Genomic DNA, 14,680 nt, shown 5'->3' with positions numbered 1-14,680 from the left:
GAACTGCTGCACGAAGAAAGCCAAAGCTGGACTATATAATGTCAGAACAAAAAAAATGAAACATTATGCAGATTTATGTGAAGACTAACACAAAAAAGGACCTGCTGACCATGTGCTATGAATGACATTTGCTATTAGCATCCAATGCTTTAGACCTGCACCTCTCCGGGCTTTGACATATGTCGAAAATATCTTTTTATATAATTTAGGGTTTAAGGTTATGTAGCTAATCCAGTGTAATTAATGAATTTGCTTTTAGTGAAATTAATGAATTAATAAACACTTAACAGAATTGTTTGTTTCGTTGTAGAAAATGCTTCCAAAGAAAAATACATTATATAATCATAATTATGAGGCCAAGAACATATATTGTCAAGTGGATATGAAGTATAAAAACATCTTAATGATTATGTATTATCAAGAAAAGAATTTAAGTGACTGAAAATATGTCCAAAGTGAAGACAAAGATGAAGATATTAGTCATGAGATAATAAAGGATAAAACCTCCTACAAAGATTGTGTGTATCTTCTTATCATTCCAAATATTAATAATTTTTCCAAATATTAATAAAATAAAATTATTTAAAAAAAATATTTAGAAACTAATTTTTTATTTATTAGAATATAGAACTAAATTGCAATTAAGCATACAAATTTGTTTTAACTAAAAAAATTCAAGGCAATTTGCTTCCTGCACCATATTACTGCACCCAATCAAAGGAAAAAACCTGAAAATACCCTTAAAAAATGGGGTACATATAAAATTACATTCCAGATCTCCTTTTCCGGAACACAATAATTTCTTCTGGATAATTTTTTCTGGAATGTATTATTTTCAGTTCTGGATTTTTTTATCTGGAATGAAATTTTTTTTTCCAGATTTTTATATTCGAAACACAAAAATCTTTTCTGGATTTATTTTTCCAGAATGTAATATTTTCACTTCTGGATTTTTATTTCCGAAATAAAGGATATTTTTGGAATTTTTGAAATTATGTTGGGTGCAGGTTAAAAAGTGTTGGGTGCAGGGAGCATTTGCCAAAAATCAACTAGGTCAAACATATAGTAAGCGTGGCGGCCCAATGCCAAGAAAAAGTTGCCTTGACCATATGGGTTTTTTTCATGCATCCCAACAATTTTTTTCCTGCACTCCTAATAATATTGTAAATCTAAAAAAATATCCTTCTGAAAATGGTTTAAGTTATGATCGTTGAAGTTTAATGAAGTTAGTAGTGAAATTTGTGGGTTTTCTTGGTTTCGTGGTTGGTGGTGGAGGTAGTGAGAGGTGATCGGTGATGGTGTTGATAGCTTAATGAATTTTCATTTCTAGTTAGTGTTCCATATTTTTTTTTTTAAACTCTGAATGGTGGAATCATCTGGAATAAAAATTTGGATTTTATGGATTTTAGATTGTACAATCCAGAATATAAAATTATATTATGGATTATACATTTTGGAATATAACTTTATGTTCTGACACAATTTAGAAGACTTTTCTGGATATGAAAATATGTTCTAGATAGTAGAATTCTGAATACGTTTACAAAAAAAATTTGAATTGTATAATTCGAAAACTAATTTTGGATTTAAAAAAAAAAACATTCAGGATTGTACCGTCTATCATGATGCGTTCTTAACTATACATAATTTGAAAAGTATTTATGGATTTAGAAATCTAGATTGTACAATGTAGAATACATTTCTCAAAAATAAAATAATAATTCTGGATTGTACAATCCAAAACTAATTTCAGATTTAAAAAACTCTTCTAGATTGAATCGCTTATCATAATGCATTATGGATTGTACAATCTGGAAGGTATTTCTAGATCCAGAATTACCATCTGGATTGTACAATTCAGAGTGCATCATGATAAACGATAATATATAAGATAGAATCCCAATTTTGGAGCAAAAATATCTAATGAAATATATAAGATGCCTGGTTTGGAATACTTAATGAAGTATGTGGGTAGTGAAGATGAGGTTGAAGGAAACCTTGTTAGACATTTTACAAAAAATGAGGTAAATAAAATTTCATTAATTTTTATTATAACTTTGACAAGTCATGTAATTATGTTGTAATGTACTTGTGTAAGATTTTGCTACGCAAAATGACTTACTTGAATGTGTGTGTACGATGGGGTTTAGACTTAGCTTTGTGATTTTCGTAATTAGATCTTACACAACAAATGGAAACAAGGATAACAGAGTTAGGTTGTAAAACAAGTGGTAAGTATACAAAATACAAACATGATTTAGAGGTTAGTGTAAGTAGTACACAAAAATGTGATTGTCCTTTTAAATTGTGAGGTAAACATGTTGCTAATGGAGAAGGTTGTGTGTTGAAGGTAATATGTGGGAGTCATAATCATGAATTAGTTGAAACATTAGTCGGTCACCCTATGCTGGAAGATTGAAACCAAATCAATAGTCCATGCTTGTTGATATGACTAAAAGTTTAGTTAAACCAACAAATATATTACTTACTTTGAAGAAGAATAGTGAGGATAATGTTACAATAATAAACCAAGTGTTCAATGCTAGATACTCATACGGGAGATCAGTTAGAGGATCTATAATTAAATTGCAACAATTAATGATGTTACTAAAGCGTGGCGAATATATTCATTGTAGTAGGTGTGATGACATTCATTCTACGCATTCTTCATGGAAGACCACCAAGGAGAGGGGAAATCGAAGGTCGCCATGAACCCCAAAGCAATTCCCATGCTTGAATAGTTTCATCCTAGTTATCATTGAAGCAAAATATCATGATATTCTCATTGCGAAGTAAAGCTCCCACATATGTCAATCTACATCAATACATCAAGTAATATGTATAGGTCATGTATATGGTTCACATTTTGTGTAGGTCGCTTAATATTTTTGTAAATTTTTATATATGATGTCATTTAATATTGATTACACTACATGTTTAATTATTTTGCAGGTAAAATTGCATGATGGTTGTCCCATTCCAACCGTAGACATCATGTGGTCAATAAATTGTTACCCAGAGGTAAAGTTATGGTCATCGTGTTATGTTAGTAGGATGAAACTTTTTGCATAGTTAATAGAAGTTACTATCACACATGTTGATCTTGCAGAGACTAATGTAAATATTGTTGTTTTTAAATGAAATGTGTTATTTGATTACACAACATTCATTTTTACATATATTTATACGTAGTCAAACTAAACATTCATTAAAATCAAACAAAGTATGAGTCAAACAATACATAATATTAAACTTTATCCATATACAGACATATAACGGGTCCATAAATTGAAATCAGTAACACAAAGAAAACAAAGTTTACAAATTTAACTACTATGGCATTGACGTCGTTCACATACTACACAATGTCGTATAATATATTTTTTCTCGTCATCAGTCACACCACACACTAATTGTTGAGTGCCCTCCCATGCTGTAGTACCTTTAGCGACATGTCCACAATCAATCATCTGTTGCAGTACATTGATGATGCACCTGAATATACCCTACAAGACGTTTAAATGAAAAATAAAATAAAATGTCCATGTTAATGCAAATAAACAATGCATAGGTTCAATAATATAATTACTTATCAGACATGTATGCTTTTTCTGGGATGCAAACTTTATGTCATCATGTTGTGGACTATGAGCGCGACAACATTGTTGTGCACTTTGTCGATCTTCATCTGCACTGCTCATTATCTATGGGTGTGACACAGACTTGAATCACTACATGTATTCGACTACACATGCAGATGCAAGAGAAACAAATGTCACGCATGTGACGATGTGGTTGGGAAAATGTAACCACTTGTCATCTATAACAGGCAAAACTCCACCCTCATATGGCATGGGAGGTCGTAGAATAGTTTGCTCATAGCCATATTGCCGCAACACATGTTCCAGCAAATAACGAGATGGACTTGAATGACCTACTAGGGCTATGATCATCGTATGGACTCCAAATGAGCCCAACATGGGTAGAGCATCTAACTGGCCTCGTACAACAACAATTTTGCAAATATGTCGTCCAATCACTTATCGGGCTACCCGCAAGTAAACCTCTTGATAGGTGGGATTTATATCCCTCCTTCCATGCCATAAAAAATGTTCATGTATTCATGCCTATTACAATTTCAACAAATCAATATTCATGTATGCATATGAAAAAAAACTAACTTTAATGAAGATTGTATATGATTTACTTATATAAGAGTCGAATGACCTCCCAATTGTTTTGTCTAGGCAAAACATGCATCCCCTAATTGGTCATATGTATGGTAAGTGCAGTAGCTCCTCACGAGTATCCACCACAAATCCATTAATTTCTAAACAATTGCAAGTAGGATAAAGAGCTGGAGGTGGCACTTTTATCGACAAATATTGTGCATCCCAACATATGCAACAAATATGCCATTGTAGCACACTCCCAAGCTTGTCGGATGCAAACATTCCTCATAGACCTCTTGGAATCAACTAAGTCTAACGTGTGGACCCCGACATTGCCTTATCTTTGAGGTTACATCACCCTGGTCAACCGCTTGCAACTCTACCAAAACAATTGAAGTTATAGAAAATTCCAAGGGGATGTACTTAGAAAATTATCCCACAATGAGCAAATGTAGCAGAGATGACACATCATCCAGCGTTATCGTCACCCCACCCACCGAAAGGTGGAAGGTCATGATGTCACCTCTCCACAAAGACTAAAACCAGCCCCTTATTAACCACCTCATAACTTAAGTTGCACAACAACAATCCCGAATTATACACAATTTCCTCAATTTGAGGACGAGACACCCAAAATTTACTTATTTTTTTTTACCATGGAAGACCAACTTTATTTCTCCATGTTCCTAACAAATAGATTTGTGTTAGTAACTATACAACAACATCAAGATCAATAATACATGTTAAATAAACATATTTTCATTCTTACCTCACCCTCCCACAGTCTCAAAGCGACATGATCTGCGAAACTTAGTAGCAAAGAAACATATGAAGGTCCTCCAAGGAATCCTTCTTGCTGATCATGTCGATCTTTATATTCATCCATCATATTACCACCATTATGATCACATGCTTGCGCATGATCTCCTTTATGGACTAATGCCATAGGTCTTTGCTTACCATCACTCCACAATACACCACCTCTCGTCCTAGTTGTAACCCTGTCTACAACATCATTCTTATATCAATGAAAACCAAAATGTAATAAACTTAAACACATACATGTTAGATGATCCAATTTAGAAGGTATTTTTAGATCTGGAAATGCCTTCCAGATTATACAATTCGGAATGTGTTTTTTTTTTTCAAATATATTATGAATTGTACAATTCAAAATGTATTTTTTGATATGGAAAAACCTTTCAGATTGTACAATTCATAATGATTTTTTTTTAAATGCATTATGGATTGTACAATCCAAAATGTGTAAAAATAAATAAATTAATACCAAATTGTGTAATCCAAATTTTTTTTGAATCACTCAATCAAGAATGAGAGAACACAAAAGCATTAACTTAAAAAAGAACCTTTATTATTGGAGAAGACCGTCACTTTCCATTATGGATTCAATCTTACATGAAGAGGTGAATAAATGCTCTACAACACAACAAAGAAGCTTAAAAAAGTTAGAAAGGTGCACGGAGAGCTTGGAGGTTACTCAAGAATTGGAGAAGATGAATGGGTTAAGAAAATAGGGTTATTTATGTTTTTAATTAAGGGTAAAATGGTCTTTTCAACTATCATGGGTGCAGTGAAAATTATGGGGTGCAGAAGAAATTCTCTCATAGACAACTCTTGGTTTGTACCAACCTTCTGAGTACATATATATAGTTCTATGATAATAATAATAGTTAGTCACAGGGTTCGATTCAGAGAACTGCTGCAAAAGAAGAAAATAAAATAAGTTTGTTGACGAGACGCAACCACAACAAAGCAATGGGTATTCCATCCGAACTGCGGGACATCTTGTTACCCAACAAAAAAGGTGTCTTTGTGGCTTCTCCCGCAGAGGAGAGGAAGATTTTGAGGACCAAGCAATGCACTAGTGGTATTCTCTTTTTTTATCATTCATTTTACAACTTTTTTCCACTTAATTTGCAAACATCATTAAATGGAACATGCGTTATGTTGATTTTGGATTTTGGTTTATCTCTTTCCCACGTTAGGACAGCATGATTTAAAAAATAGATTTTTTATGTCTTTTTAAGGTTAGATCGATTTATTGATGGTTACGGAGGGTCAAGATGTAAGAGTCCTTTCAACTGGTTAATTTTTTTGTGTGGATCTTCGCTGTCATGAACTAAAGATTTGGGACACAAAAAGTTGAAGTAAAAGAGATTAATTTCTGTTGCCTTAAACTATAGCTGTTAAGAGAAACCTACTAACATCGCATGCAGGGGAATAAGATCCTGTTAGATTATTAGTAGTTGAAGGAAAACTTGGGGAAATTAATATTCAATGCATGTTTGGTTTAAAGTTGCACTAGTATTTTTACGAATTTCAACGGAAGATTGTGCCTTCCAATGTATTATTTGAGAAGGGGAAAAAATGTTGCTTCTTGAAAAAAGTACTTCTGAGTGGTGAGAGAAGTGTTACTTGCTTTCATATTTCTGCTAATTGGGAGAATAATGTTAAATTATTGTTTTGCTGAAAAGTACTTATGTTTTGTTGATCATACATGAATGACTTGTGTTCACTCCTGTGTCCATGATTTTCATCAACAAAGCAGGGTGTGTGTATGCTACATATTTTGTGAGAGTTCAGGAGAAATATGAATTATGTTCATTTTGGCCTTTCCTTAATATGCAGAAGGTGTGCGTGCTGGATTCAAGGCAGCTTCCATTGCTTGTGTTGCCAGTGCTGTGCCTACTGTACGTAACTTTTTCCAGATACAGTTCTACATTTTTTCATTTTTTTAATTCCAAAGAAGAATTCAGTTAAGCATTGTTCGTGTTGCCTTTTAGGTACAACTTTTTCCTCATAACATCTTCGTCCTATATTCCACCGGTTTGGTGTTTGTGTCTGCTTTTGAAACCTTTTTCTGAGTTACTGAATTCTGAAAAATTATTCAAAGATGAACAAGAAATCAGGCAAACTTTAAGCCCTTGCATAGTTATGATGAAAATAAATAATGTTGTAAGACAATCCTTTGGATTTCACTATTATATCATTGTATGCCACTTCTGTTCACAAATTGTATGCTGATTTACTAAGCTTTATTCTTTTAATGTTGGAATTTTCAAATTTGCAGTTGACTGCTGTTCGTGTGATCCCATGGGCAAAGGCAAACCTCAATTATACTGCTCAGGCACTTATAATATCGGCTGGTATGATCCCAACTTACAAAAGCCAAATGATTAATTCTAGATGATGCTATTAGATTTTTTATATAAAAGGAAATCTTTTTGTTAAGATCTGCATGGTTATTTGGAAGGATTGGTATGAACTAAGGAAATCTTAGTTGGTGTTTTTAGTGTTCTCTTATTAGAATTGATGTTTTACCTCAACCATCTATGTTCATCTTAAATTTAAACTTTTATTATGCGGATTGCTATAGTGAAACATTAATTCTAATAGAAGAACAATACTAAAAAAAGTCTAAGGAAGTGTTTGTAAGTTTTCTCCAATAGGAAATGGGCTTTAAAGCAAGAAGCAATTGCTTTTGATGCCATTGTATTGACAAGTCCATACAATCACGGTGTATGCACTTAATATTAAAGGCTTGCCTCAGTTTCAAAATTAAAATGGAACAAGAACTAAGCTAATCTTTTGGCTGTTGATCCACTTGTAAATGAAATGCGTTATTTCTTTTACCTTTGACTATACTTGCAAAGTGTTTAAACTCATCTTGTTTAACATCTGACGGTGGTTGGTTAACAGCATCCATCGCTGCATACTTCATCACTGCTGATAAAACTATCTTGGAGTGTGCAAGGAAAAATGCCCAGCTTGAAGATGCTTTGAGACACAAACAACAATAGAGGTTTCTTACGAACTGAAAGTACCCATCGTTGTTCTAGTGCATGATGGTGCAACTTGTTGCATACATTCAACAGGCCTATTGCAAAGTTTTTCTTTCTTGATCCGTGTAATATGGATTTAAAGGTGTATATTATCAAAGAAAATGATTTTGTCTTGTGTGAGTTATTTGGAACTGCCAATCACTGCGGCTTCAGAAGTAATAAATCTGATATAAGTTGACTTTAATTGTTTTTCCATCTTTAGTTAAATAAAGAGAATGCATAGAGAACTTCCAAAATTCCATGGGCAGTTTCACAATCAAGCCTGATTCTAATTACATATAATATTTTACTCCCACACATGCCATGCCTCAATGTGCAAAAGGCGTTGGAAAATTCACTTTATCTATGTGCCTTTCATCTTCTATTAACTGTTAAAAAAAGTCTCGATTTCAATTATAAAACCCTGTAACACAAATTCCTTGCGCACCTTTGTCTATCCCCCGTGGTTTATAGCTTCACATCTATACTGATTTTTATGTTACTGATGTTTTAAAAAATTAGCGTAGCCAGCAGAGAGGCCAAAATACCTCTACCAAACAAAACCTCGATACAACTTTCCAAGTGATATCAATGATTAAACAACTAATATTCAAAAGGATCTCAAGCAAGTGCCCAACATCTAAAACAAGGTTCGACATAAAATCATAAATCAGGGGGAAGGAACCATAAATCAGGGCTCAACATCGCTGGATGCTATTTAGAGTAAGAGAAAATACTCAATTCATTGAGAATAGAATGCACAACTTTTTAAAGGTAGTAATCCCAACATAAAAAAGTATTTAAAAGCACATTAAAGAAACTAAACGTCAAAATGATTAATAAGTAAAGGAGCTTTCATGATGAAATGAAGCATCTTGTTATCTCATTTCTTGTGTAGGCTTTTGTTCATCACGGGGCACACATTAAGGAATGGAAGGCCATACAAAAAAGCAGATGCACAAGACAGCAAAATCAGACATCGAAGAATAATGTTTGGTGATGGTTGAACACAAACGTAAGTTCTTTCTATTTTATAAAATTCTGTGTTATTGAATTCAGAATGTAAGTTAGGCTATATAGTCGTACAAACTCAAAACAAAAATAAGAAAATATCACTTGTACCCACTAATTTCATGTATTGAATAATGAGTGCTTTCCAAACAACATGCACTAAAGTGTATCCCTAAAAATCAGTTAAGTAATTGACCATTTATTTGAAACAGAAAAACAACTCTACTTAATTAAATAAATTTAAAATAACAATTGAGATTCTAACTGCCACTAACTAGATGTAATTGCATTTAGTTTAATTTTGATGCTTCAATTATTCAAACATATTGTGAAACTTTAAGAATTGCTCAAATTTGGGGGGCTTGGTCATGATATAAGCAACTTGATTATGTGAACTACAATAATTTAACTTGACAACTCCATCTTTCACTAAGTCTCTTAAGAAATGAATTTAATGTTAATGTGTTTGCTCCTCCCATGAAACACTGGATTCTTAGATAATTGTATAGTGGAATTGTTGTCACATAGAATTTGTGTGTTCTTATGCTCTTTAATAAAACCCAGTTTTCCCAACATTCTTTGAATCCAAATACACCTACATTCACATGAGACAAAAGCTATATACTCAGCTTTGATGGTGGACAATGATACTACTGGTTGTTTCTTTGAGGACCATGAAATTGCTCCAAAACTAAGTAAAAATACAAATCCAGAAGTATTTTTCTGATCGTCTATATCTCCAGCAAAGTCGCTATATCAGTGTATGGCACAACATTTGTGTTTTCCATTTTCTTATAGTGGATGCCTAATTCAATTGTTCCTTTCAAGTATCTCAATATTCTTTTAGCTGCAAACCAGTGAGATTCAGTAGGACTGGACATAAATCTGCTGATTAAACTAACTCCATACATTAAATCTGGACGGGTTGTAGTCAAATACATAAGGCTACCAACTACTTGCTTGAACGCAGTTGCATCAACTTTGGTTCCAACATCATCGTTTTACAGTCTTGTGCCTGGAACAATTGGATTTTTAACTGCATTACAATTCTCCATAAAAAACTGTGACAACACTTCATGAGTATATTTCCTTTGACATACAAAAATTCCATTTGAACTCTGCATAATTTCAACTTCAAGAAAATATCTCATTCTTCCTAAATCAGTCATATCAAATTCAGACATCATAGATCTTCTAAACTCATCACACATACTCCAATCATTTCTAGTATATATTAAATCATTCACATAAAGACTCACAATTAAAATTTTACCTCCCTCATTTGATTTTGTAAACAATGTATGTTCATAAAGACATTTGTCAAAGCCATTACAAACAAAGTAAGCCTCTATCTTGTTGTACCAAGTTCTCAGTGCTTGTTTAAGGCCATATAACGCCTTCTTTAATTTGTACACTTTATCTTCTTCTTCCTTTTTTACAAAACCAGTGGGTTGCTGCACATAAATGTCCTCTTTAAGTTCACCGTGAAGAAAGGCATTCTTCACATCTAAGTGAAAAACAATCCAACCATATTGTGTTGCTATTGCAAGTATTATACGAATAATATCAAGCCTAACAATCGAAGCAAATACTTCTGTGTAATCTAGTCCATATTGTTGAGCACACCCTTTTGTCACTAGCCTTGCTTTGAACTTGTCTATCTCTCCATTCTCTTTAAATTTGGTTTTAAAGATCCATTTTACCCCAATTGGCTTCATTCCTATTGGCAAATTTGTCAGCTCCCAAGTCTGACTTTTCTCTATGGATTCCATCTCTTTCATCATTGCATCTTTCCATTTCTGACTTTCGATAGCTTTTTCAAATGAAATTGGATCATCTCCAGTGACCACCATTACATTTAGGTCAACATCATCTATCAAGCCTTCTCCTTTTTTGTAATCAATCATCCAAATCGGCTCTCTCCTATTTTTTCTAACCCTCCCTTCAACTGGAGTCTCGTAATTGTTAGGAGGAACATTGGTGTATATTTCTTCTTGATCATCATTATGATCCACAACATTCTCCTCACTCTGTTTTTAAATGTCACTCATATATTCTTCATCTCCTCCAAATCAAGAATGCCTAGTTGGTATTCCTCATTTTGTTCCAAATTCCATCCCTTTTGTTCTTCAAATATCACATCCTTGCTTATCAGTACTTTCTTGTTGACTGGATCAAACAACCGATATATTTTGGATTCATCACTTACTCCTAGAAGAACACATTGCCTTTTTTTATCGTCCAATTTGACTTGATGTTGATTTGGTATGTGAACATGTGCTATACATCCAAACACTCGAAAGTAATCTACTGTTGGTTTCAGTCCACACCATGCTTCCTCAGGAGTTTTATTCCGCACAACTGTTGTAGGACATTGAGTGAGAATATGTACACACCATCTCGGGCCAGAATACCTTAGGAACTTGTCTTCCAATCAACATAGAACGCACCAGATTCATGATTGTTCTATTTTTTTCTCTCAGTAACTCCATTTTGCTGAGGTGTGTAAGTTGTTGTCAATTGCCTGCTTATACCTTGACCCTGACAAAATTCTCCAAATTCGTTTGAAGTGAAACCACCTTTATCTGTTCTTAGACAGGAGATGTTTATCCCAACTTCCTTTTCAATCAAGGCTTTGAAGCTTTTAAATAGTGAGAAAGTTTTTGATTTTTCATGCAAGAAGTAGACCCAAGTCTTGCGAGAAAAATCATCAATGAAACTTAGAATATACCTCTTGTTCCTGCTTGAAATTGGTTTGATAGGTCCACATAGGTCTACATGAACAAGTTGAAGTTTGTTGGATGCTCTCTATAGGCTTTTCCTCGGTATAGACTTTCGATGTTGCTTCCCATCCAAACAGAACGTACAAAGACCTATTGTAGTAGTGATAGATGGCAACCCATTTACCAATTTCTTGGATGAAAGCGTTTTCAAGCCATTGTAGCTTAAGTGATCAAGTTGATTGTGCCAAAGCTCAGAATTATGCTCTAGCTCCGCTTGAAAACATGACTTTGTTGATATCATGGTGGCTGTCAGCACAAACATCTAATTCTCCTTCATCTTAACCTCCATAATCTGTCCTCTTTCAGGATGATAGACTTTACACTTCTCTTCCTTAATCAATATAGTCAAACCTTTCTCTTGAAGTTTTCCTACACTTAAGAGATTGTTCTTGAGTCCAGGAACATAATACACATGTGAAATGACATACGACTCCTTTAATATTTAATCGAACACTTCCTTTTTCCCATCACATCTATCCGAGCATCATTGCCAAGCTTTACTGTATTGCGAAAGTTCTCATCTAATTTTGAGAACCACTCCTTGTTACCACTCATGTGATTACTGCACCCGGAGTCAAGAAACCATTCATCTTCCTTTTGTTGTGTAACATCAACGTGAGCCATTAGCAAAAGTTCACCCTTTTGTTTCACCATATCTTCCATTTCAACATAATTTATTTTATTTTCCCAGGTAGGACATTCGTATTGAAAATGCCCAAGTTTGTGACATTTGAAGCATTCAATCTCAACTTTGTTAAATGATTGTCTCCCTCTTCCTCTGCCTCAGAAAGAACCTCTACCTCTTCCTCTGTCTCGTCATCCCTTATCTTCATTTGTAATTTGTAGTACTTGTTCTTCTTCTCCTTGATAGGTCATTCTTTGCTCGTGAACCAAAAGATTGCTTTGTAATTCGTCAATGGTCATAGAGTCCAAGTTGTTCGATTCTTTTATTGAGCACGCAACATAATTAAATTTAGGAATCATTGACTGCACGATTTTTGAAGTAATGACATTCTCAAGCATGCTTTCACCACACACCTTCATGTTTTTAGCAATTTTCAAAGTACGGGCAAAGTATGAGTTAATTGTCTCTCCATCCTTCATCTGCAACATTTCAAAATCTCTTCGCAGGGCTTGTAATTGTGCTCTCTTCACTCGAGTAGAACCTTGAAAATTTTGCTTCATAGAATCCCATATTTGTTTGGATGTATCATCATTGAGGATAATATCTAAGATTTCTCGATCAATGGCTTGATAAAAATAATTCTTTATCTTTAGATCTTTCAACTGTTGTTCTTCCATGAGTTTGAGTTCCGCTTCTAATGCAATAGCTTTATTTTCTACTACTGAAATCCCACGTTCCACCAACTGCCAATACTCTTTAGAATGTAGAAAATTTTCCATTCATTTTGCCCAATGATCATAATGCCCATCAAACTTGGGAATTGCAGGTTGCACGTATTTGCTGAAATCTGCCATTTTCGGTTTTTCCTTCTTCTTGGACTAATACTAATGTTGGCACACACTTACAACTGTTTCTCTCACACCCACACTGCTGTTATCAAACACTCACAGTTATTTCTCTCACACTCAAATTATGGATCATGCCCCTTGTAAATGAGCTATGGTACCAATTATTGAACACAAATGTAAGTTCTCTCTCTGTTTTATAAAACTGTGTTATTGAATTCAGAATGCAAGTTAGGCTATATAGCCGTACAGACTCAAAACAGAAACAAGAAAATATTACCTACACCCACTAATTTCATGTACTGAATAATGGGTGGTTTCCTAACAACTTGCACTAAAGTGTATCCCTAAAAATTAGGTCAGTAATTGACCACATATTTGAAACAAAAAAAAAACAACTCTACTTAATTAAATAAATTCAAAATAACAATTGAGATTCTAATTGCCTTTAAAAGTGATTGGGATCATTATATAATGATGAGAGAAAAGGGAATGATACAAAATTTTGTGAAATTTAACACAAATGATCCCTTTGAACATCGACAAAAATGCAAATGAGACAATTGAAATACTCTCTACAAGGCACTTCGGGTCAACGAACAATGTGGTTGTGGCCCCTCTCGATGCTCACATATGATGAGGGTGTCTATAGGAAAAACAAATCACAACAAAGAATTTTTTATCATTGAAGAAACATATCACAACATAGGTGAGTGTGAGATTGAGTGGAAGTTGAGAGAAAGCAAGAGGAGTATATTGTAGAAACGAAAAGTTGTATTACATAAAGGACTGGACACATGATATATATACATGTAGAGAAAGTAAGGGTGAAAGAGAGAGAGTGAAAAACATACTAACAACATTACTAACTAATTTCCCCCGTAAACTAATGATGGGGTTAGGCATAATCATTAGTTTAACCATGAACTTATGAAAAGAAATTCCACTGAGAGGCTTGGTGAGAAGAGTTAAGATTTGGTGATGACCATGAATATGTAAGAGTTGCAAATCTTGCTATTGAATAGAGTCACACACAAAATGAAGGTCGAGATCAAAATATTTTGAGTGCATTATAGGATTAGCAGCAAGCAAAATGTCACTGGGGTTATCACTATAAATCTTTGGTGTAGGATAGGGTATGCTTATTTCTTGAAGAAGATTACAAACCCATTTAGTTTCAGTTAAAGATGCAACCATATTGTGATACTCGACTTTTGTAGTGCTACGAGAGATAGTCTTTTGTTTGTTTGAAGTGCATGTTATTGGATTGAGTCATAGATAAAAAAACATAGCCAGAAATGGATTTTTGATCATCTAGGTCAAATCCTCAGTCAGCATCGAAAAAGGCAGTGATGGTGAAGCGTGGACAACGTTGAAGTAAGAGACCATATGATGTAGTATG

General features: G+C 33.9%; 2 protein-coding genes across 2 annotated transcripts; one reads left to right on the top strand and one right to left on the bottom strand.

The window, feature by feature from the left end:
• The first annotated feature begins 4,917 nt into the window (after positions 1 to 4,917).
• LOC137813543 (early nodulin-93) lies at positions 4,918 to 8,219 on the top strand. The gene is made up of 4 exons (XM_068615868.2): positions 4,918 to 6,060; positions 6,822 to 6,883; positions 7,264 to 7,339; positions 7,893 to 8,219. The coding sequence occupies exons 1-4, from the start codon at positions 5,949 to 5,951 to the stop codon at positions 7,991 to 7,993; spliced, it is 351 nt and encodes a 116-aa protein (XP_068471969.1). The 5' UTR covers positions 4,918 to 5,948; the 3' UTR covers positions 7,994 to 8,219.
• Positions 8,220 to 12,624: 4,405 nt separating this feature from the next.
• Positions 12,625 to 13,212, bottom strand: LOC137815500 (uncharacterized). Its single transcript, XM_068618615.1, has one exon. The coding sequence runs from the start codon at positions 13,210 to 13,212 to the stop codon at positions 12,625 to 12,627; it is 588 nt and encodes a 195-aa protein (XP_068474716.1).
• Between the last annotated feature and the right edge of the window lie 1,468 nt (positions 13,213 to 14,680).

The sequence above is a fragment of the Phaseolus vulgaris genome, chromosome 1 (genome assembly GCF_051622355.1).
Source record: "Phaseolus vulgaris cultivar YP4 chromosome 1, ASM5162235v1, whole genome shotgun sequence".
NCBI classification, from domain to species: Eukaryota; Viridiplantae; Streptophyta; class Magnoliopsida; order Fabales; family Fabaceae; genus Phaseolus; species Phaseolus vulgaris.
Note: the sequence above shows the minus strand (reverse complement) of the source record. Positions and strands in the feature narration are given on the sequence as shown.

Bases quoted from the DNA above. Each gene is read 5' to 3' on its own strand.
- LOC137813543 (XM_068615868.2), top strand. From the start codon at position 5,949: ATGGGTATTCCATCCGAACTGCGGGACATCTTGTTACCCAACAAAAAA. The intron at 6,061-6,821 runs GTATTCTCTTTT...CTTAATATGCAG, and splicing joins GACCAAGCAATGCACTAGTG to AAGGTGTGCGTGCTGGATTC. The intron at 7,340-7,892 runs GTATGATCCCAA...GTTGGTTAACAG, and splicing joins GGCACTTATAATATCGGCTG to CATCCATCGCTGCATACTTC.
- LOC137815500 (XM_068618615.1), bottom strand. From the start codon at position 13,212: ATGGAAAATTTTCTACATTCTAAAGAGTATTGGCAGTTGGTGGAACGT.